The following is a 25,380-nucleotide window of genomic DNA, read 5'->3' as shown; positions in this document are numbered from 1 at the left end:
ACAGTGTGTTCCAGTTCCCACCAATGTCCAGCAACTTTGCACAGCCATTGAAAAGGAGTGGGACAACATTCCACAGGCCACAATCCACTGTATGAGGCAAATGGTCACACCAGATACTGACATTTTTTCTGATCCAATCCCCCTACCTTTTTCTAAGGTATCTGTGACCAACAGATGCATATGTAACTTGTTTCAGGAAGCTAGACGTATGTCGTGCGTCACTTCTTCACAGGAGAGCCATTTGAACGTAACGTTTTTTTTTTAAAATCAAAATGCAATTTTGGGCAGAAATGCCTTCTGCAACATGTGAACTTTCATGTGCCTTAATAACAAACTTGTATGCCATCTGTAAATACGAATACAATTGTTAAAATTACCAGCCTAGTTGATTTTGCCACAGAAAAAAGTCAGCAACCTTCCCGCTTGCCATGACTGGCTGAGAATGAGTGGGCTGGACATGCTGAGAGATGAGTTCGGATTGGTCTGCCATGTAGCATGCTTTTGTCTATATTATGAGCTGGTCAGTATGTGTAGGTAATCCTTTTAAACGCGACTATTTTGAAAGATATCACGTAGTAGAAGTGCATAAGTGTTGCTCTCCACTTTCTGGGGGACCGAGTTTTGAAATCAGTGGAATTAGAGTATGATAGCTAAGGAGATGGACATTCTGCCGTGTGATTGCAAATATGCAGACGGAATCGAAAAGAGAACACACGGAAGGCTGTTGTAAAACACCTGCCTCCAGATGACATCTTCAAACTATGGGCAACCATGGCATCCGTGACAGAGAGGGAGAAGAGGCCATCCATGTAACGTAAACTCACCCCATTCCGTACAAATGTGCGCAAACGCGACATTCAAACGAGGCTGCAAAGAAAACTAATGGGACTGTAGCGACTGTGTTGACTTCAAAATCTGGGGTGTGAACTACGTTTCTATTCAAGCGTTGATCGACATGGTAATGGCTCTATAGTGTCGGAGAAAAGTTGAAAAAAACTGACCCTCCGTTACATCGTGACGTGTCATGCCGTAACGTACAGCACGCATAAAGCAACTATTTCTGTCTTACAATCCCTCTCCACCAGGTGTAGCACTTCTCTCATCGTTTAAAAACAAGAAATGGACAGTGACGGGGGTAAGGGGATACCTAGTCATTTTTTGCGTCATCACTATAAGCGATCATGACTCTCAAAGCCGCTGTTTACTTCTGAAGATCACTTTAGCACCGCCCTAAAAACCTGATTCAAATTCGACACAAACCTTCAAATAGATATGTAATGACACATTATATAAACTCTTTATAGTGTTTTATTTACATTTTAGAGGCGATAAGGTGGTAAGTTGGACAGAGAGTGAAAAAAAGCAGTTTTGCCACACATCTCCTCTCCTTCTCACTACCACGCATTAGTTTCGCTTCCCCACCCGCCATTTTTAAAAAGACCCGACGGAGCTCATTGCCTTCTTGAATAATGCAGAAACGGGCAGCTTGGAGGTCATGTCATTCATTTTGTTGGAAAGGGGAGAAATTGTGCTTTACAATGGTATTGACATTACAGTTGATCTGGAAGTATTACGTTACGTCAATTGTACGGACCAAGGCGATGTGTCAGTGAGTTTACGTTATACGGGTAAGAGAGTCTAGCTAATTACATTTTCAGATATTACATGTTTCTAATTTTGTCAGAAAGTCATTTTAATTTCAAGTTAAAGTGTGGCTGGCTAGCTAGCTAACATCACGTGTATGATGTGTAGTAATATTATTTGTATCTCAGAAGCATTTGCATTGCTAGTTATAGCCTAATGTTAGCTAGCTACAATTGAACATGGTTGGTTAGCTACCTGCAGATTCATGCAAGGTAGTAATGTTATTAGTTGGGATAATGGTTCATTGTTTAGCTAGCTAGCTACATGTCTAAACAAAAGACTCTGCTATGGAAGTCACTATTTCAACACAATGTTTATGATGTCACTGCGACAACTGTCGATAGACATAGCTGGTAAATTCACTCTGGCTATCTACTCCAATTTCAGAGCACTCTCATCTGAGTGTGCCAGAGGGCAGAATAACTGATGAATTTACGAACTCTCAACACCTTTTGAATATGGCCGGTGTCACTAAACGTTGGCAAAAAATTGTAATTAAATTATTTCCAGCAGCACAGTTGCAGTCACCAACGCTCTGCATAACATAAAAACAGCTTAACCAGCTCTGCTAGGGCGAGTAAAATGGTAGCTAGCAAACTAGCCAACCAGTTAGCTTGGGCGTTTGACTGCTGTTAGGTCAGAACGCTCGGATCAACCTTACTTTTCGGCCAGAGTGCACACTGGACGCTTTTCGGAAAGTAAGGTTGTTCCGAGTGTTCTGACCTAACAACGCTCCAAGAGTGAAACACTTTGAATTTACGAATGCAGAATCTGACAACGCTCTGACTTTACAAACATCCAGAGCACACTCTGGCACTCCAGATTAAATTTACAAACACACCTGTAGTATAAGCCAACCTTTAGTCTTGAAATCTTTGGTTGTTTAGTACATAGCCTCATATGTGAATCCTGAAAGAGATTGGTGGAGCTAAAGCTTAAAAGGGTGTAAACGATGCTGAATGGGTGTAGACAAAGAGCTCTCCAGTAGGTATCAAAACATTCAAGGTCCATTTGCTCAAAAGTGAGGTTAAAAGTTTGTCAACTTACTTTCCCATTGTTCCTCAACTGTAGTGTATGATATACCATTTTCTAGCTCTGAGTCTCTACTTTTATCCAACGTAAAAAACACAATTTCAACTTTTGCTACATAAGACCGAATCATGTGAAGCCCATAGTGTCACATTGTATAAATGATTGGAGACAGGCACAGGAATACGTAATAGGGGGTTTTAATACTCCACCCAAAATTACAACATGTCATGAAAGGCTCGGGGACGAAGCCCAAAACAAACACGTATACAAAAACACAGGGATGTAACCCAAACAAAAGAGCGAGGTTAAACCTCTAATAAATACACGGGACGAGACCCGTAATAACAAGTGCACAACAATACATGGGATGAGACCCGTAATAACGAGTACACAATACATGCAGCACGAAAGCCAAGACAACAAAGCACAGGTACTCACGAGACCAACGGACATAGGAACAATAAATGACAAAACAATGGTGAACAGAGATATACAATTACTAAACAGGGGGAACGGAAACCAGGTGTGTGTAATGAAACAGTTCAGTGATGCCTAGAGGCCGGTGACGTAGACCTCCGGAGCTGGTGCACGGAATGAGCAGCAGTACCGGGGGAATCCGTGACACATAGATTAGGGCCTAATGAATTTATTTCAATTGACTGATTTCCTTATATAAACTGTATCTCAGTAAAATTGTTACATGTTGAGTTTATATTTTGTTCAGTATATGTGTGTGTCCATATATAGACATGATTATTTTATTTTGCTACAGCAAATAGTGTCTTATAGGCCATATGGGATGGCCATCCTAATGATGCATGACATTATAATAATAAAATAAATCAACTAAAATTGTATTTGTTTTAAACATGAGGTGGTTAAAAAAATATGAGGAGGACCATGTCTCGCCAGTCCGTGGCAGGGTCTACAGACAATTACGGACTACAAAGGGAAAACCAGCCACGTTACGGACACCGACGTCTTGCTCCTGGACAAGCTAAACACCTTCTTCGCCCTCTTCGAGGATAACACAGTGCCACCGGCGAGGGCCGCTAACAAGGACTGTGGGCTCTCCTTCTCAATGGCTGACGTGAGTAAGACATTTAAGTGTGTTAACCCTCGCAAGGCTGCCGGCCCAGACGGCATCCCGAGCCGCGTCCTCAGGGCATGCGCAGACCAGCTGGCTGGAGTGTTTACAGACATATTCAATCTCTCCCTCTCTACTGTCCCCACATGCTTCAAGATGTCCACTATTGTTCCTGTACCCAAGAAAGCAAAGGTAACTGAACCGTAGCCTCGTAGCACTCACTTCTGTCATCATGAAGTGCTTTGAGAGACTAGTCAAGGATCATATCACCTCTACCTTACCTGACACCCTAGAACCACTTCAATTTGCTTACGGCCCCAATAGATCCACAGACGATGCAATCACCTTCACACTGCCCTATTCCATCTGGACAATAGGTATACCTATGTTAGAATGCTGTTCATTGACTATAGCTCAGCATTTAACACCATAGTACCCTACAAGCTCATAATTAAGCTTGAGGCCCTGGGTCTGAATCCCGCCCTGTGCAACTGGGTCCTGGACTTCCTGACGGGCCACCCCCAGGTGGTGAAGGTAGTAAAAAACACCTACACTTTGCTGATACTCAACACAGGGGACCCACAAAGATGCGTGCTCAGCCCCCTCCTGTACTCCCTGTTCACCCATGACTGCGTGGCCACACACACACCTCCAACTCAATCATGAAGTTTGCAGATGACATAACAGTAGTAGGCCAGATTACCAACAATGATGAAGACAGCCTACAGGAGGTGAGGGCCTTGGGAGTGTGGTGCCAGGAAAATAACCTCTCACCCAAAGTCAACAAAACAAAGGAGCTGATTGTGGACTTCAGGAAACAGCAGAAGGAGCACCCCCCCTATCCACATTGACAGCAGTGGAGAAGGTGGAAAGCTTCAAGTTCCTCTGCGTACACATCACTGACAAACTGAAATGGTCCACCCACACAGACAGTATGGTGAAGAAGGCGCCACAGCGCCTCTTCAACCTCAGGAGGCTGAAGAAATGTGGCTTGGAACCTAAAACCCTCAAACTTTTACAGATGCACAATTGAGAGCGTCCTGTAGTGCTGTATCACAGCCTGGTACGGAAACTGCACCACCAGCAACCGCAGGGCTCTCCAGAGGGTGGTGCGGTCTGCCCAACGCATCACCAGGTGCAAACTACCTGCCCTCCAGGAAACCTACAGCACCCGATGTCACAGGAAGGCCAAAAAGATCATCAAGGACAACAACCACCAGAGCCACTGCCTGTTCACCCCGCTATCATCCAGAAGGCGAGGTCAGTACAAGTGCATCAAAGCTGGGACAGAGAGACAAAAACAGCTTCTATCTCAAGGCCATCAAATACTGTTAAATAGCCATCACTAGCACATTAGAGGCTGCTGCCCTATCTACATATACTTGGAATCCCTAGCCACTTAATAACAGAACACTAGTCACTTTAATAATGTTTCCATATTTTGAATTACACATCTCAAATGTATATGCTGTATTCTATCCTATTGTACTGCATCTTAGTCTATGCAGTTCTGACATTGCTACCCAAATATTTATATATTCTTAATTCCATTCCTTTACTTTAGATTTGTGTGTATTTTTGTGAAATTTTTAGATATTACTGTTAGATATTACTGCACTGTTAGAGCTAGAAACACAAGCATTTCGGTTCACCCGCAATAACATCTGTATGTTACAAATAAAATTTGATTTGATTTAATGGTTGAAAAACACTTTAGTGTACTACCAATGTTAAGTACCAGCAATACTGCCTGTGTCTAAGTAGGGTGTGTAGGGTCAGGGTGTAGACTGTATGTGTGGGGATGGGGTGTGTGTGTATAGCTGGTGGCCTGCTTGGGGTGGGGGGGGGGGGATGTGAGTTAGCTTGATTTCAGTGATGTAGGCTTGTGTGGATAAAATGGATGGGACGAATTCTTGTCCCAGTCCGGCCCTGGTCTTTGGCTTGTTCAGCGTGACAAGGTCTAGGTCTGCCGCTTAAGTACCACTACGTGTCAAAAATGTAGCCTTTGTCATGTAGTGTGGCTGGTGTTATGAGCCAATCCCAGTGACTGACCAATAGGAACATGGCCGGCACTGATTATACATTTACATGTTACATTTTAGTCATTTAGCAGACGCTCTTATCCAGAGCGACTTACAGTAGTGAATGCATACATTTAATAAAACATTTTCTCCGTACTGGTCCCCCGTGGGAATCAAACCCACAACCCTGGCGTTGCAAACACCATGCTCTACCAACTGAGCCACACGGGACCATTATGCAGTCAGATTAATATAATAGTTTGATTTAAATGTTTACATGCTTTGCAAGATTAATGATTTCCTAACAATCCTGTTTACATGTCATTTCTGAAATCAGGCTACCTGATGGGTTTTTGATAAATGAATAAAAACGTCAATCAAAATAAACATTCTACCACTGCGACCATGTTAGTGTAAGAGGTGTGTAACTGGCTGCAGGGAAGTCAGGCGCAGGAGAGCAGAACTGGGTAACAAACGGAGCAGTTTAATAAAGCAACATAAACTGCACCCAGAACAACAAAATACGGGTTGACAATAACCCGTGGCAAACCAGTCAAAAGTGCACATACACTTAACAACAAACAATTCCACACAGACATGGGGGGAACAGAGGGTTATATGCACGTCAAGTAATGAGGGAATGTAAACCAGGTGTGCGGGAAAACAAGACAAAACAAAAGGAAAATGAAAGGCGGATCGGCGATGGCTAGAAGACCGGTGATGTCGACCGCCGAACGAACAAGGAGAGGAACCAACTTCGGCGGAAGTCGTGACAGTTAGTTTTGGGAATCCTATTTGATTCTTAGTTTGGACTTATAAAGTTTGTATGTGAAACTATTTCTAAGATGGATACTTTTCCAAATTCACTTCACACCTGCATATTGTTGGAGGGATGCTGGTGCTGGCACATGTGCAGATCAAACACAATGCTGCAGCTGACATAGCCTACATCGGCTGACGTAGCCTCGCAAGCCAATTGCAGAATATGACGACAAACTGAAGTAAATCGTACAATCAGGCCAGATTGATATCAAGATAATAATTTTGTAACTTTTGTAACGACTTTCAAAATCCTAACATTGCTGAGCCTCTCACATTAAACAATTCCTCACATTAAACAACACCTGTAGTTTTGTGTCTTGCCAACGCAGGGGTGCGCACACTAAATTATGTGGCCGAGACGGGGTCACACTACAAGATTCACTTGGCCGTGAGGATTCTCGATACCATGCAGTTAACCTAATAAGGATGAGTTATGGCTCAAAGCAGGCTCAAAAAACTTTTTCAGTCAGACATTCACGCATGCCATGTACACAGGTGAAATATCTAGCCAATACATTTTGAATTGAATAACACTGTATTAGGGATGACCATGGAGGCAATGAAAAACACTGATGGGGTGCAAACAAGTAGGGGTTTTATTCTCCAAATTTTCAAAAATACAAATGATTACAATATGAAATAAACCAAGACGTGCTTTAAAATTGACAAAATGGATAACTGAACTAAAATGAAAAAAACTGACTGTCCTATAAAGTCTCAACTTAAAAAAAGAACTGACATCTAAGGTACAGGAACAAAACGTACATAAATCATAATTCAACTGACAAGAAAGGGGTTGACACAGAGAATATGACCAAAAGTATGTGGACAACTGCCGTGACTTGCTTCCATTCAGCCATAAGAGCATTAGTGAGGTCGGCACTGATGTTGGGCGATTAGGCCTGGCTCGCAGACGGCGTTCCAATTCATCCCAAAGGTGTTCGATGCGGTTGAGGTCAAGGCTCTGTGCAGGCCAGTCAAGTTCTTTCACATTGATCTTGACAAGACTATTTCTGTATGGACCTCTGTTTGTGCACAGGGGCATTGTCATGCTGAAACAGGAAAGCACCTACCACAAACTCTTGCCTCATAGTTGGAAGCACAGAATTGTCTAGAATGTCATTGTATGCTGTAGCGTTAAGATGTCCCTTCATTGGAACTAAAGGGCCTAGCCCAAACCATGAAAAACATCCTCAGACCATTATTCCTCCTCCACCAAAAGTTACAGTTGGCACTATGCATTCGGGCAGATAGCATTCGCCTGGCATCCGCCAAACCCAGATTCGTCTGTCGGACTGCCAGATGGTGAAGCGTGATTCATCACTCCAGAGAACGCGTTTCCACTGCTCCAGAGTCTAATAGAGGTGAGCTTTACACCATTCCAGCCGACGCTTGGCATTGCGCATGGTGACCTTAGGCTTGTGTGTGGCTGCTCGGCCATGGAAACCCATTTCATGAAGCTCCTGACGAACAGTTTGTGTGCTGACGTTTCAACCAAGGACAGATGATTTTTACGAGCTACACGCTTCTGCGGTCCCGTTCTGTGAGCTTGTGTGACCTACCACTTCGCAGCTTAGCCGTTGTTGCTCTTAGATGTTTCCACTTCACAATAACAGCACTTACAGTTGACCGGGGCAACTCACCATTGCCCCCCAGCAAAATCATATTTTTTAACCACACTATGTTGAGGTAAAAATGTGATTATAATGCTTGTATAGATGTCAACCCCAATACATGTTCATGTCATCAATCAATTGCATTACAGTTAAAAACTACTTTGACTACCACCACCAATTTCTGTATGCTATCTATGCTACAAGCATATACGAATGGCAGTTAGCATTTAGCAGTTTTCCTGAAAAGTGTCTTCTAAATGTTACCCAGTGAAAAAAGCCAAATATGTCCAAATCGGATTTTCCACATTGTGGGCCTGTTACAATTAATCAATCATGATGGATTTGACAAATATCCACTTTTTTGGACAGATTTGTTGAATGTGCGCCAATCCATGTGCACCAATTGCATCTATTCCGTTTACCTCCCCAATCTCTTTCCAGGAGTTCAAACACATTTTTGTGTCTTTGAAATCCCTACGAGGTATCATAAACATGTTTTTGATTTGTGAACTTTTGTCAAAGTTCTCCATGTTTGTTGTCAAGGAAGTGAGATGCAGCAATGGTGGTGGCAGCATCATGCGGCAGGGACTGGGAGACTAGTCAGGATCGAGGGAAAGATTAACAGATCCTTGATGAAAACCTGCTCCATAGCGCTCAGGACCTCAGACTGGGGTTAAGGTTCACCTTCCAATAGGACAACGACCCTAAGAACACAGCCAAAGCAACGCAGGAGTGGCTTCGGGACAAGTCTCTGAATGTCCTTAAATGACCCAGCCAGAGCCTGGACTTGAACCCAATCGAACATCTCTTGAGAGATATGAAAATAGCTGTGCAGCGACGCTCCCCATCCAACCTAACAGAGATTGAGAGGATCTGCAGAGAAGAATGGGGACAAACCCCAAATACAGGTGTGCCAAGCTTGTAGCGTCATACCCAAGAAGACTCGAGGCTGTAATCGCTGCCAAATGTGCTGCAACAAAGTACAAAGTAAAGGGTCTGAATACTTACGCAAATGTGAAATTTCTGTCATTGTTTTTTTATACATTTGCAAACATTTCTAAAAAACATTTTTTCTTTGTCATTATGGGATATTGATGAGGAAAAAAATGCAATTTAATCCATTTTAGAATAAGGTTGTCACAAAACAAAATGTGAAAAAAGTCAAGGGGTCTGAATACTTTCCGTATGAACTGTGTGTGTGTGTGTGTGTGTGTGTGTGTGTGTGTGTGTGTGTGTGTGTATGTATGTATGTATATATATATATGAGATCAATCTGGTCTTGAATTCAAAGAAACAATAGCCCAGGCCAATGAAGCGACACACAGATTACAATATTAGGAGGCTATATCAATCTGTGTGTCGCTTCATTGGCCTGGGCTATTGTTCCTTTGAATTCAAGACCAGATTGATCTGTTTGTCAGAGTAGTCACTATTTCGGCCATGTGTGTGCTATTGAAAAACATTCAGCTGATGTCTTCTGTCATATCTATAATATATTTGATGAAATGCATTTTTAAAAGGCAATTAACAAATGTTCCCCATGTGTGGAAATCGTAAAAATGCTTCTGCTCAAGTGTACTCTATGCCACATTGCAAAAGTTAATATGCCTTTATTATAAAAGGGTTTTTTCTTCAATAGTAAATTTACCACACATCGAATTGCATCGTGGTGCATGGATTTGCATCTTGGTGCACGGATTTGTTTACATGAAATTATAATTTTCCAGGGGAAAAAAACCCAGGGCCTATGATTTCTTAACCAGGCCCTGTTCAGAGCATTCAAGCAATGCATTCCGCCAAGACTTGTTTACAATCTAGTCCGGTTGCGGTCACAACTAGACCTCGTTTCAAATTTATCAAGAAATAGTAGTATTTGTATGCCTAGCAATCAACCAATGTACTATGTTTAAAACACACTGTTACAAGTCTCATTCACAAATGACAGCTACAATAAGCCCCTTATGATGAACGACATGTGAACGAGATGCTTGTAGAATCATGACTCTCTAGAGTTTTCAGTTCATCGTTCGCGGGTAGAGGTACTGCATGCTCTGGGCATTACAGACACAAATGAACGAAATCAGTCGAAAGATTTGTTCTTTTGACTGAACGAGTCGAAAAGATCCGAGACAGTAAAAAGAACCTAACTTCTCATCATTAGTAGCCTACTCATCGCTAGGTTAGTCATGTTAGCCTAATCTGCTAGATTGGAATCATCCGGTTAAATTGCTGTGCATAATCAATCCCAGATAGATCAGACATCACTCACTATTTGCCAAATATCTTCAGTGGTTGATAATTTTATGAATCGCATAAAGGTCATTCAAAGGAGAGTGTATCATTCCTTGCTGATTTGTAGAAAATTAACAAAATTATAAGGATTTAAGGTATTTCAAGTTATGATCGAATGGAATTAAATCGGTCTAATAAGGCAAATATATTATCTTTGACTTGACAATTGCATAAAAATCATGAAGTCAATTCCATAAAGATCAGGAAGTCAATACAATTGACACACCACTGCGCACAGCAATATTGCAAAGGGCAACGTGTCAAAATGGTTAAATAGGCTATGTCCTACATAATAGACCTAATGTGTTTGTATTGTAACAAACATGCAACGTAGAGGAATGCCAGTTATTTTCCCACTTACCTTGAGAACAGTATCAGCTCATAAATCCTAGAACATATGTAATCATATGCAGAAGTATGGTTCCACTGTGTACGAGGAGCAGGAGGTGCTAAACACTGTCTCTCAAAAACGTACGCACCCCTGTAGCGCAATTCAATTTCTAGCTTTGACAATGTAGGAAGTCATAACTTTTGGGGGGACAAATCGAAAACTGAAATGTGGCGCATGGGTTGTATTAGAGATATTGCTATAGGCTAGCCTACCTATCTGACCTCAAAGGCATCCCATGAGAGTCAGTGATGTAAAGTACTTATGTAAAAATACTTGAAAGTACTACTTAAGAAGTTTTTTGGGGTATCTGTACTTTACTTTACTTTTTATATTTTTGCAACTTTATACTTCACTACATTCCTAAAGTAAACTATGTACTTTTTTCTCCATACATTTTCCCTGACACCCAAAAGTACTCGTTACATTTTAAATGCTTAGCAGGACAGGAAAATTGTCTAATAAAAAAAAAAAATCGATATTCCCAAAGTTGAGTGTCTTTGGAGGGGGACTTTTATTTTGGAGACAATTATGAAGCTAGCATGATTTCCTGCTGCTAGGAGAACGTTAAGCCATTTCCCATTATGCTCTATGAGTGGTGTGCGTAAAATGTCTCCACTCGAGGGCGCGCAAAGACTAGGTTGTTTGTTGATTCTCAGACTGGACATTTGCGAGATGCTGTGGAGAGGCTGGCTGGTGGTCTGAAAAAACTGAGATGAATTTTTTAAATGTCACCTATTTGTGGCCTACAATACAAGCTATGAATTACATTTCCCCCAAGCACCCATACCAAATAGGATTAGAAAAGTCTGGCAATGTAATTTAATACACGTTCAATGTGGACATTATTCGTTGACCAGTACTATTACATTGATTGCGATTCAGTCATTATCAAGTAAGATTAACATTAGCAACATAATATGGATTTGTTAAATAAATTAATAGCAAACTCAGCACTCACATTACTGTAATAACTATAGGCTATCCTATATCTTCAAGAAACCTGAATAATATTAAAGAAAATAGTGTGTTTCCTATAGCTTAATTAATGTTCGCTAGACTGAGATGGCTCATTATGATCAAAGTCATCATCAGAAATATTTCCACTGGTCAGTAAGCATAATGCTTCAATGGGTCGACGACACCATTTGGCGAGCGAATAATTTAGGCTGTCACGCTCAAGCCCACACCCAGTAGGCCTACTATAAAACGTGTCCTCGATGCAGACAGCTTCATTCACAACCTCAAACTGGAAAGAAAAACAGAGGTGCGCTATCGGTAAAAGGCATTGGAATGAACAGAAGCATATCGGCGCTTTTATTTCTGTCTCTAGGCATAATATTTGTCTGCGAAGGAGGTAAAAACATGATGGGAGAGTAATTATGAAGCGTTGGTGCTGTCTAAATGTATTTGTTTTTCTAATATCATATCTGCAATGTGTTAACAAAATGTGTCTAAACATTTTATTCACTTTCTTTTTCTTTTTTCTTTTAGTTAGAAAAGTAATTAGATTATCAGCTATCGAACATTATGAGCGTTTTTTTTATGGCTATATAAATTGATAGCCTATGCTATATTTGGATATATAGCCAACCTATAGGAATGATTTGATATGTAGGCCTATATGTACATCGAAGCAATCAGATAATTACATGTTTATGTGATCATAATTTATTACACTTAGTCTAACTTAACCAAAAATGTTTTTATGCAGGCAACCCTTGCTGCTCACAGCCATGCCAGAACCGTGGCGTGTGTACGGCCATGGGCGCCGACGACTATGAGTGCGATTGCACACGCACAGGATTTTATGGCCACAACTGCACACAACGTAAGTTATATCCTATATAAACAAATCTTTTTTTTTTTTTCATCCTTTTTTTTTTTCCCTAGACACCTTATTCATATGCTTTTATCTTGACTTAACAGCTAAATTAGTCACGTGGATTAAAGTGTCTCTGAAGCCAACCCCGAACACAGTGCATTACCTCCTCACCCACTACAAGGGGCTCTGGAACATCATCAACAGCATTTCATTCCTCAGGGATGCTATCATGAGATATGTTCTGACATGTGAGTTGAGTTCAATAGCATCATACAGTAGTCTTGATGAGGGTTTTCTCTCTTGCGATTTGATCATGTCAAAATTAGTGTTGTGAAGTTTTGCTTAGTCAAAACTAGGCCATTCAATAAGTAAGGCTACAAATACAATAACATACAAAGTCATCACAGTTTAATTTGAATTCATGTTCATCAATTGTGCTCTCTCTGTCTCCAGCTCGCTCTCATCTGATTGACAGCCCCCCGACTTTCAATACAGACTATGATTATAAAAGCTGGGAAGCCTACTCAAATCTCTCCTACTACACACGCACCCTTCCTCCTCTGCCCAAGGATTGCCCAACTCCTATGGGAGTCGTAGGTAAGCAAGCTCTCTCTCTCTCTCTCTCTCTCAGATTTTTGAACGATGCCTCACCTCCATAGCTTTATTACATCATGCACATGCCTGACAGTCCCTGTAAATCATACTCACTGAGCCACACCAAAGTTCGTGTGGCATTCCCATGCATGCGTCTGGTTTGGTGGACATAGGATCAGGTTATTCTATTGTATTGGCAATATATTTCATTTAATGATAAAAACAAGCACCTTCTCCTGTATATATTATAAAACTACAACATTTAAAAAAGCAAACCTCTAAATTAAACCAATCTCTCTGCTTTCCTCCATCCAGGTAAGAAGAAGCTGCCTGATGCTGAGATGCTGGCAAAGAAGCTCCTGATCAGGAGGAAGTTTATCCCAGACCCTCAGGGCTCCAGTCTGATGTTTGCCTTCTTTGCCCAACACTTCACCCACCAGTTCTTCAAATCTGACCAGAAGATGGGGCCGGCCTTCACTAAAGCCAAGGGCCACGGGGTGAGTACCAACACTGGACAGCACCAGCACAATAACAGCACATAATAGACCAGCACTGAACATTAAAACATGGTTTTGCCCATGGATCAAATGACAGGGGGGCAAGTGGGGTCATACAGTGCATTCGGAAAGTATTCAGACCCTTTGACTTTTTCCACATTTTGTTACATTACAGCGTTATTATAAAATCTATTATATTATTTATTTTTCTCATCAATCTACACACAATACCCCATAATGACAAAGCAAAAACAGTTTTTTAGAAATGTTTGCAAATGTATTAAAAATAAAAAACAGAAATACCTTATTTACATAAGTATTCAGATAGGAGACTTTCTATGAGACTCGAAATTGAGCTCAGGTGCTTCCTGTTTCCATTGATCATCTTTGAGATGTTTCTACAACTTGATTGAAGTCCACCTGTGGTAAATTTAAATTGATTGGACATGATTTGGAAAGGCACACACCTGTGAATATAAGGTCCAACAGTCGACAGTAAATGTCAGAGCAAAAACCAAGCCATGAGGTCAAAGGAATTGTCCGTAGAGCTCTGAGTCAGGATTTTGTCATGGCAAAGATCGAGGAGCGGGTACCATTTCTGCAGCATTGAAGGTCCCCAAGAACACAATGGCCTCCATCATTCTTAAATAGAAAAAGTTTGGAACCACCAAGACTCTTCCTAGAGCTGGTCGCCCGACCAAACTGAGCAATCGGGAGAGAAGGGCATTGGTCAAGGAGGTGACCAAGAACCTGATGATCACTCTGGCAGAGCTCCAGAGTTCCTCTGTGGAGATGGGAGAACCTTCCAGAAGGACAACAATCTCTGCAGCACTCCACCAATCAGGCCTTTATGGTAAAATGGCCAGACGGAAGCCACTCCTCAGTAAAAGGCACATGACAGCCTGCTTGGAGATGGCCAAAAGGCACCTAAAGGACTCAGACCATGAGAAACATGGTCTGATGAAAGGAAGATGGAACACTTCGGCCTGAATGCCAAGCGTCACATCTGGAGGAAACCTACCACCATCCATACGGTGAAGCATGGTTGTGGCAGCTTCATGCTGTCGGGATATTTTTCAACGGCAGGGACTGTGAGACTAGTCAGCATCGAGGGACAGATGGACGGAGTTAAGTACAGAGAGATCCTTGATGAAAACCTGCTTCAGAGTGCTCAGGACCTCAGACTGGGGTGAAGGTTCACCTTCCAACAGGACAATGACCCTAAGCACACAGCCAAGACAATGCAGGAGTGGCTTCGGAGCAAGTCTCTGAATGTCCTTGAGTGGCCCAGCTAGAGCCAGGACTTGAACCCAATCGAACATCTCAGGAGAGACCTGGAAATAGCTGTGCAGCGACACTCCCCATCCAACCTGACAGAGCTTGAGAGGGTCTGTAGAGCAAAATGGGAGAAACTCCCCAAATACAGGTGTGCCAAGTTTTTAGCGTCACACACAAGAAGACTCGAGGCTAATTGCTGCCAAAGGTGCTTCACCAAAGTACTGAGTAAAGGGTCTGAATACTTATGTAAATGTGATATTTCAGTTTTTAATTTTTTATTAATTTGCAAACATTTCTAAAAACCAGTTTTTGCTTTGTCATTATGGGGTATCGTGTGTAGATTGAGGGAATCATTATTTTAAAATCAATTTTAGAAGGCTGTAACGTAACAACATGTGGAACAGGTCAAGGGGTCTGAATACTTTCCGAATACACTGTATGTAGGATCTTAAATTGATCACCCTGTTGCAGGAGAGCTTTCCTGCAGTGTAGGAAATGTAACCTTTGTAGTGTATTTCAGGTTTAAAAAAGCTTCTGAAGTTTGTAATTTCTATTTTCCCTTACTAAAAATGTATCAACCTTTACAAAAATATCCATTATTATAATCCACATAATAATTCACTTTTCCTGTTGCTGCAGGATTATCATCCTGCTGTAGCAAACTTGCTCAAATGAAGATCCTACATCTGTATGTGACTCACTTCAATGCTTGATTTCCAGGTGGACCTGGGCCACATTTACGGTGATAACCTTGAAAGGCAACACAAACTGCGGCTCTTCAAAGATGGCAAGCTGAAGTTTCAGGTACTGGACAGATCTTGTCAACTTTAAATAACCTTGAACATCACTGAACAGATTCTGTTTGTCATATGCCCAGCTGACAGTCTCTTCTCTCACCTTTACTCTCTATAGGTGTTGGAGGGAGAGGTGTACCCACCTACAGTGAAGGAGGTAGGGGTGGATATGCACTACCCTCCCCATGTCCCTGAGTCTCACCGCTTCGCTGTGGGCCATGAGGCATTCGGCCTGGTGCCTGGTCTTATGATGTATGCTACCATCTGGCTGAGAGAACACAACCGAGTCTGTGATGTCCTGAAGGAGGTACACCCGGACTGGGATGATGATAGGCTCTTCCAGACATCTCGCCTCATTCTCATTGGTAAGCAGTCTAAACGAGCAGTATCTGAAGAGAGATGTATAGGACTTTCTGCTTATTATCACAAGGAAGCCATGTGGTCAGATCCTGCAGATCTTACATAGTATCTGGATTGACATTGTCTATTGTAAATATTGCATTTATTTGCAAACAGCTATTATATTCTATAATATTGGATGCAGACCCAATATTCTACAAAATTCTATCCAGACCCAAAATGCTATTGTATTTCGACCTAATGAACCAAAGTGTGAACCCATATTTACAGCAGTGCTCATCGTTTTCACTTCATCTCTATGGGTCTGACCACAGGAAGTCCTTTTACATGAAGTTCTTGATAGTAAATCAAATCAAACTTTATTTGTCACATGCGCCGAATACAAGAAGTGTAGACTTCACCGTGAAATGCTTACTTACAAGCCATTAACCAACAGTGCAGTTCAAGAAGAAGAAAATATTTACCAAGTACCCTAAAATAAAAAGTAATAATAAAAAGTAACACAATAAGAATAACAATAACGAGGCTATATACAGTGGGCACTGGTACCGAGTCAGTGTGTGGGGCTACAGGCTAGTTGAGGTAATCTGTACATGTAGGTGGAGGCGAAGTGACTATGCATAAGTAACAAACAAACAGCGAGTAGCAGCAGTGTACAAAAGGGAGGGGTATCAATGTAAATTGTTGATTTTATTGTACATTTTATGAATTGTTCAGCAGTCTTATGGCTTTGGGGTAGAAGCTGTTGAGCCTTTTGTAGACATGACGCTTGCCGTGCGGTAACAGAGAAAACAGTCTATAACTTGGGTGACTGGAGTCTATGACAATTTTATGGGCTTTCCTCTGACACCGCCTATTATATAGGTCCTGGATGGCTGGAAGCTTGGCCCCAGTGACGTACTGGACCATTCGCACTACCCTCTGTAGCGCCTTACGGTCAGATGCCGAGCAGTTGCCATACCAGGCGGTGATGCAACCGGTCAGGATGGTCTCGATGGTGCAGCTGTAGAACCTTTTGAGGATCAGAGGACCCATGCCAAATCTTTTCAGTCTCCTGAGGGGGAAAAGGTTCTGTCTCGGTATGTTTGAACCATGATAGTTCGTTGATGATGTGGACACCAAGGAACTTGAAACTCTCGACCCACTCCACTACAGCCCTATCAATGTTAATGGGGGCCTGTTTGGCTCGCCTTTTCCTGTAGTCCACGATCAGCTCCTTAGTCTTGCTCACAATGAGGGAGAGGTTGTTGTCCTGGCACCACACTGCCAGTTCTCTGACCTCCCTATAGGCCGTCTCGTCGGTGATCAGGCCTACCACTGTTGTGTCGTCAGCAAACTTAATGATCACGTTGGAGTTGTGTTTGGCCACGCAGTCGTGGGTGAACAGGGAATACAGGAGGGGAGTAAGTACACACCCCTGACGGGCCCCAGTGTTAAGGATCAGCGTGGCAGATGTGTTGTTGCCTACTCTTACCACCTGGGGGCGGCCCGTCAGGAAGTCCAGGATCCAGTTGCAGAGGGAGGTGTTTAGTCCCAGAGTCCTTAGCTTAGTGATGATCTTCGTGGGTACTATGGTGTTGAACGCTGAGCTGTAGTCAATGAACAGCATTGGAGTGTGATTGAGATTGCGTGAGCAAGGCACTTAACCCTAATTGCTCCTGTAAGTCGCTCTGGATAAGAGCGTCTGCTAAATTACTAAAATGTAAAATGTGTTAATGTCAGTTACCAAAAGTTGTCGATTGGTCACTGTGTAAATGAGCCTAATATGACAGCAGTTTAATGGCGCCATGTAAATTGGGGTTCAAAACAACACTTGAGAGTTGATATCACTCTGTGATGTTATGTCAAAATTAACTTTATGGAGATTTTTAATAACTTCCCTCTCTTGTAAAAGGGGTTTTGTTCCAGTGGGACAACCTGAAGTAAAGAGTAGATGTATGCATATATAAACCTCAAAGATTATAAGTAATTGCCCCTCTCCTTGCTCCTTGCTGTAGGTGAGACCATCAAAATTGTGATCGAGGACTACGTGCAGCACCTGAGCGGCTACCACTTCAAGCTGAAGTTCGACCCAGAGCTTCTCTTCAAAGAGCGTTTCCAGTATCAGAACCGCATCGCATCAGAGTTCAACACCCTGTACCACTGGCACCCACTGATGCCTGACTCCTTCCACATCCAGGAGCAGGTCTACTCCTACCCACAGTTTGTCTTCAACACCTCTGTGGTCACCACACATGGAATCACCATCCTGGTGGAGTCCTTCACCAAGCAGATTGCTGGACGGGTAAGAGGCTCTTTCTGTGTGGGATTTAGGTTGTACACTGTGGTCTCTGGTTGGCTGCTTAAGGTGTGGTTCAGAATTAGGAATGTAAATGGGGCCTGGTGAACCAAGGTTGAAATGTGGGTGTTGCATGTTATTATGTGAGTTTTAAGCAGACTTGATATTTGACTTTAGTACTTACCCTGAGGGAATGTCAGTCATTCAAAATAAAGAGAAACTCATTGTTGTTTAAGGCTGGTCGACTTACATCTTGTCCCTTGTTCCTCCTTAGGTTGCTGGAGGTCGTAATGTCCCCCCTGCAGTGCTAATGGTGGCTCTGAAGTCCATAGAGAACAGCAGACAGATGCGCTACCAGTCTCTAAACGCCTACAGGAAACGCTTCTCCATGAAGCCATACATCTCCTTCGAAGACCTCACAGGTGAGAACCACCATTAGCATCACAGCTATTACATAAACACTTATCATCCTAAGCATTGGGATTGAGTATATAGTGATAAGATTGTAATACAGTGATCATTTAGTGTAATTCACTTTTAAGAGTAGAATTAACAGTAGAAGGTGTGACATCCTGTGGTGTACTGCTTTCAATTAAGCCCTGTAAAGGGATGGATGGAAGGTCATTGAAATAGTAATAAAACTAGCCTGGGCAGATGGTGCCTGCTGCTGTAAGTTATATTGGAGCAATACTGAGCTCCTTTTAAGGGCTACAGCAAAGGCAAACAGATGTGCACTTTAGTTAAAGATAGTGTAAACAGTTAGTGATGTCAGAGAGCCGGGTTTAAACAGGCAGAGGCAGAGGGGCGTCTGGGAGGTCGACAAGCTCTGCAATGCCTCATACAGGCCTGCTGCATTCCTCTCAGAAAGAGCTTTTTTTTTAATGACAGTGTGAGAATAAACAAAATGTGTGTGTGTGTGTGAAAGAGAGAGAGTGTGTGAAAAAGAGCGAGTGAGAGGGAAAGATGTTGAATGAGTTTGAAGTACATTCCATGTGTATTGTACTGCATTAAGTATGCAAACTCAATCTCTAAATGCTTATGAAACAGCTCTCAAACTTGTAATATTTTCACTAACACTTGTTCTGTAGACAAAACACAGACGGCAAGACACGAGGTCAGATGTAGATACATTACATCAGTGTGTCGTCATCATAATGTCCACATCAGCTTAGTCAGAGACTAAGATAAGCCAGGTTGAGTAGAGTACCTAACATAACCCTTTCTCCCAGAAGCCATACTGAGTAATGTAACATTTCCCTCTCTCTCTGTGTTTCTCAGGGGATACGGAGATGGCTGCTGAGCTGGAGGAGATGTATGGACATGTGGATGCTGTGGAGCTCTACCCAGGCCTGCTGGTGGAGAAGCCAAGAACCAATGCCATCTTTGGGGAGACCATGGTGGAGATGGGCGCCCCCTACTCCCTGAAAGGCCTGATGGGAAATCCCATTTGTTCGCCAGAGTACTGGAAGCCCAGCACCTTTGGTGGGAGCATCGGCTTTAACATCATCAACGCAGCGTCCCTACAGAGGCTGGTGTGCAGTAACATCAAGGGCCCCTGCCCTTTGGCATCCTTTCATGTGCCCGACGTAAAAGACAATGGATCCAATGTCATTAATTCCAGTGCGGCACATTCGGGAAGTAACGATCGCAACCCCACAGTACTTCTAAGAGAAAGGACCACTGAGCTCTGATAAGACAATTCAGCATTTAAATGTATAAGCATTTAATGTATTTATTTATGTTAATATTTATTTAATTTATTGTATTCTGGAAGCGTTATTGAGAAATGTTGTTGAGCATTTTTTTGTAATGCCTGTTTTGACATGACTTTTGTAAGTTTAAAGAAAATCAATCCTTACGTTTGGGTTATATTTATTCTACGAGCTAATTTAAGGTATTATTTTATTGACCTCAGAAATAGCACTAGCAATATTGTTTATGTTTGTCATTTTACTTTGTTTAACAACTGATACTTGAATTCAGCACGTTTAGTTGACAACATGACTCTAATATTCCGTCTTAACTGCATGTTACATTCCACCTAACTTACAGCTGCTTCTCCACTTATTGTGCAAGGGAAAAGATAGCTAGGTATGTAAAGTCCATTGTACTGTGATACTGTAACCCTTAAAGTATTTTCTTTGTGTATTTTATTCTTGAGCTGACTCCTTATTGTTCTAATAAAACACTGTCTATAATGAAATACGACTCCATCTTTTCACATTTGCTAAATGACACTGCAGCAGAGGTTGCTATTCAGTCCTCTTACTGCATCACTGTGATATTCTCAACTCATGTATTTTTGTTTAAGAGGGCACTTTGTGCGAGGATAAAAATGTAGTTCTTGTCTCAGTGCTGCAAAACCTCCCTCTTCTTCTCTCCCCCTTTCTGTCCTCCATATGTGACCGACCGCCTTGACTCAGTCTTATGTAGCAAAATTTGAAATTATGTTTTTTACATTGGATAAAAGCAGAGACAAAATGGTGTATCATACACTGCATTTGATGAACATTGGGAATGTAATTCTACTATCAAAGTTGATAAACTTATAACCTCACCTTTGAGAAAATGGCCTTGACTGCTTTGGTACCTACTGGAGAGCTCTTTGTCTACACCCATTCAGCATCGTTCACACCCTCTTAAGCTTTAGCTCCACCAATCTCTTTAACCTGTTGGGGCTCGGGGGCAGTATTGAGACATTTTGAAAAAAATATGTGCCCATTTTTAACTGCCTCCTACACCAACTCAGAAGCTAGGATATGCATATTATTAACACATTCGGATAGAAAACACTCTGAATTTTCTAAAACAGTTTGAATGGTGTCTGTAAGTATAACAAAACTCATATTGCAGGCAAAAACCTGTGAAAAATAGATCAAAAAAAATGTGCATTTTGTGACTGTACTATTTAGTGTCATTGTTTTATAGATACCATAGTGAGAAAGGATTCATTTCGCAACACCTACGGCTTCCACTAGATGTCAACGATCTTTATAAAGTTGTTTGAAGCGTCTATGATAAACAGAGAGCAAATTAGAATCCAAGGAAGTTGACATGTCATCACTTCATTTTTTTGCGCCTGCGCATAAATCTGAGAAACGTGAGTTTTGTCTTCATTGTTTATCTCGACATAGGATAGGTTGTGTGAAAATATTACTGATGTTTAACGTTAAAAATGGACCAAAAGATTAATGCTAAACAACATTTGACATGTTTGAACGAACATAAATAGATTATTTACTAGGTTTTTTTAGCTTTTCGGCGTGATTTTACAGTCCCCCACCACGTTTTGTGGGAGCATAATGAACGCTAAGTACTTGGTGTTATTTGGACATAAATTATGAACTTTGTCAAAAGAAACCACATTTGTTCCGGACCTGGGATGCCTTCCGGACCTGGGATGCCTGTCTTCTGATGGAGATAATCAAAGGTAAGGGGATATTTACAATGTTATTATCGATTTTAGATGATGCTAACTGTATAGCATAGCCTGTTGTTCTTAGCATAGCACCCCGTTTATTGCAAAATGGGATTTCCCAGTAAAGTTATTTTGAGATCTGGCCATTCGGTAGCAATTACGAGATGATAATATATTATTCTTTGAATGACAATATTATAATTTACCAATGTTTTCGAATAGTAATTTTGTTATGTTCACCGGAAGCATTTCAGAGAAGAAAAAATCTGAATTTCACGCTACTGTAAAATGCTGTTTTTGGATATAAATATGAACTTGATGGAACAAAAAATGCATGTATTGTATAACATAATGTCCTAGGAGTGTCATCTGATGGAGATTGACAAAAGTTAGTGCATAATTCAAGCTGGTTTCTGCTTTTGGTGACGCCTGACCTTGAATTGAAAATGGATGTTTGTACTTTTGTGGCTATGTACTGTCCTAACATAATCTAACTTTATGCTTTTGCCGTAAAGCCTCTTTGAAAATCGAACAATGTGGTTAGATTAAGGAGATGTTTATCATTTAAATTGTGTAAAATAGTTGATTGTTTGAGAAATTGAAATTATTAGATTTTTGATGTTTTGAATTTCCAGCCTTGTTAGCAATCCCGGCTCGGGGTTCATTGCTAACCTGTAGCCCCAACAGGTTTAAGGGTTGATCCAAGTATTCTGTCCTAACAACAGCCGTCAAGCACCCAAACTAACTGGTTAACAGTTGTCGCAGTGACATTCTATTAAAAAGGACACTTGCATAGTGGAGTCTTTTGTTAAGACATGTAGCTAGCTAAACAATGAACCCCAACTCATGACGTTACTACCCTGCATGAATCTGCAGGTAGCTACCCAACCAGGTTCAATGTTAGCTAGCTAACATTAGGTTATGACTAGCCAAGCAAATGGCTCTGAGAAATGAATAATAAGATCATACACGTAACGTTGTTTAGTGAGCCAGCCAGTGCACGCTCGCTAGCTAGCTAACAGTACAATTTAACTTGAAATGAAAACAATGTCAAAATTAGAAACAAGTAACATCTGAAAATGTAGCTAGCTAGACTATCTTACCCGTATACATCATGGTTGGACACTTCTCCCTGTCACGGATGCCATGGTTGCCCTTAGTTTGAAAATGTAATCCGGAGACAGGTGTTTTCTCCATCTCCTTAGCTATCATACTCTGATTCCACTGATTTCAAAACTCGGTCCTCCAGAAAGTGGAGAGCAACACTTATGCAGTTCTATAAAGGCATATATTTAAAAAAAAAGCAGCGTTAGACAGAATTACCTACACATACTAACCAGCTCAAATAGACATAAACGTGCTATATGGCAGACCAATCTGAACTCATTATCTCAGCCAATCATGGCTAGTGGGAAGGTTGTTGACTTTTTCTGTGGCTAAACCAACTAGGCTCGTAATTTAACCATTTTATTTGTATTTACAGATAGCATACAAGTTTGTTATTAAGGCACATGAAACTTCACATGTTTCAGAAGGCCTTTCTGCCAAAAAACGCATTTAGATAAAAATGACTCTTGTGACCCACAACATACGCCTATTTTCCTGAAACGGGTCACATATCTGCTGCAGGAGCTACAAACTTAGATTGGGGCACGCACGCATGCACGCACGCACGCACGCACGCACGCACGCACGCACGCACGCACGCACACACACACACACACACACACACACACACACACACACACAGTTTAATAAGAGTGCCTAAGTAAAACAAGGTGACATGCCCAAATGACTATCGCTCTGTCGCACTCACCCCAGTCATCATGAAGTGCGTCAAGAGTCTGGTCATGGCCCACATCAAGGCCAGGCATGCTGGACCCACTCCAATTTGCCTATCCACCAACAGATCCATGGAAGATGCCATTTCCATCGCTATTCACACTGCAGTAACACATCTGGACAAGAGGAACACCTATGTGAGAAGGAACTTTATTGACTACAGTTCAGCATTCAACCCTATTGTTCCCTCCAAGCTCAAGACCAAGCTCAGAGCCCTGGGTCTGGACACCACCCTCTGCAACTGGATCCTGGAATTCTTGATGGGCAAACTACAGGCTGTGAGGATTTGCAACAACCCCTCCTCCACACTGACTCTATACACAGGGGTGTGTCCTCAGCCCTCTGCTGTACTCCCTGTTTACCCATGACTGCATAGCTTAGCACGACACCAACTCCATCATCAAGTCTGCTGACAACACCAAGGTTGTAGGCCTGATAACCAACAGCGATGAGTTAGTCTAAAGGGAGGAGGTAAGTGAACTGGAGTTGTGGTGCAAGGACAACAACGTCTCCCGCAACGACAGCAAAACAAAGGAGTTGATTGTTGACTTCAGGAAGCAGAGGAGGGAACATGCCCCGATTCACATCAATGGGACTGCAGCAGAGAGAGTCAGCAGTTGTAAATCCCCCTGTGTCCACATCACCGAGGAAGTGACATGGACCAATAACACCACCACTCTAGTTAAGAGGGTGAAACGGCTGAAGAAATGTGATATGCCACCCTGGGTCCTCTCCAGATGCTACCGCTGTACCATCGAGAGCTTGGTCCGGGAATTGCTGACTGCAAGGCCCTCCAGTGGGTGGAGAAGACGGCCCTGTACATCACTGGGACTGAGCTCCCACCCTCCAGGACATCTACAATGCCTTCAGAAAATATTCACAGCACTTGACTTTTTTCATATTTTGTTGTGTTACAGTCTGAATTCAAAATGTATCAAATAAAAAAAATTGTCACTGGTTTACACATAATACCCTATAATGTCAAAGTGGAATTCTGGAATTCATTTTTACAAATTAATAATGAATAAAAAGCAGACATTTCTTAAGTCAATAAGTATTCAACCCCTTTGTTATGGCAAGCCTAAATAAGTTCAGGAGTAAAACTTTGCTTAATTAACAAGTCACCAAAAAAGTTGAATGTATTCACTCTGTGTGCAATAATAGTGTTTAACATGATTTTTGAATGAGTAACTCATCTCTGTACACCACACATACAATTATCTGGCTCTCGCTTTAAATGACGTTCAACTTATAAAGGCTTCATAAAGCCTTCATAATGCCTTCATGAGCACTACATAAATGTGTTACAAAGCATCTGTAACTGTATGTCATGCTTTTTAAAGGGTTATGCCATAAATGTGGCATAACTGTGTGATTTAATCCCCAATGTCAAATGTGACATAACCCATTATGTCGAATATGATATAAACAGCTTTGTAAAGGGTGACATGTTGTGCTGAAGGATGGCATACACTCTAAAGTGATGTCATGTTCTCACATTACACCTAATCTCGTTCCCAGACACTTCCGCCCAAATGCGCGGAAGGTCTGGTGGACCAATGCATGAGTTAGTGTTAGGTTTAAAATCACAT

At 41.8% G+C, this 25,380-nt stretch overlaps 2 protein-coding genes across 2 annotated transcripts in view; one reads left to right on the top strand and one right to left on the bottom strand.

Annotated features, from left to right (window-relative positions):
* Window positions 1-11,001, bottom strand: part of LOC106583972 (cytosolic phospholipase A2) — a 69,054-nt gene extending 58,053 nt beyond the window's left edge. Inside the window, exon 1 of the mRNA XM_014168697.2 lies at window positions 10,876-11,001. The gene's annotated coding sequence lies outside the window, so the exon portion shown is untranslated. The remainder of the gene's footprint in view (window positions 1-10,875) is intronic.
* Window positions 11,002-12,101: 1,100 nt separating this feature from the next.
* LOC106583970 (prostaglandin G/H synthase 2) lies at window positions 12,102-20,724 on the top strand. The gene is made up of 10 exons (XM_014168694.2): window positions 12,102-12,259; window positions 12,617-12,733; window positions 12,832-12,975; window positions 13,181-13,324; window positions 13,637-13,818; window positions 15,817-15,900; window positions 16,009-16,255; window positions 18,248-18,534; window positions 18,803-18,950; window positions 19,807-20,724. Exons 1-10 carry the CDS (start codon window positions 12,196-12,198, stop codon window positions 20,217-20,219), a joined length of 1,830 nt encoding a protein of 609 aa, XP_014024169.1. The 5' UTR covers window positions 12,102-12,195; the 3' UTR covers window positions 20,220-20,724.
* Window positions 20,725-25,380: the final 4,656 nt, after the last annotated feature.

This window comes from Salmo salar, chromosome ssa23, assembly GCF_905237065.1.
Source record: "Salmo salar chromosome ssa23, Ssal_v3.1, whole genome shotgun sequence".
Taxonomy (NCBI): Eukaryota; Metazoa; Chordata; class Actinopteri; order Salmoniformes; family Salmonidae; genus Salmo; species Salmo salar.
Note: the sequence above shows the minus strand (reverse complement) of the source record. Positions and strands in the feature narration are given on the sequence as shown.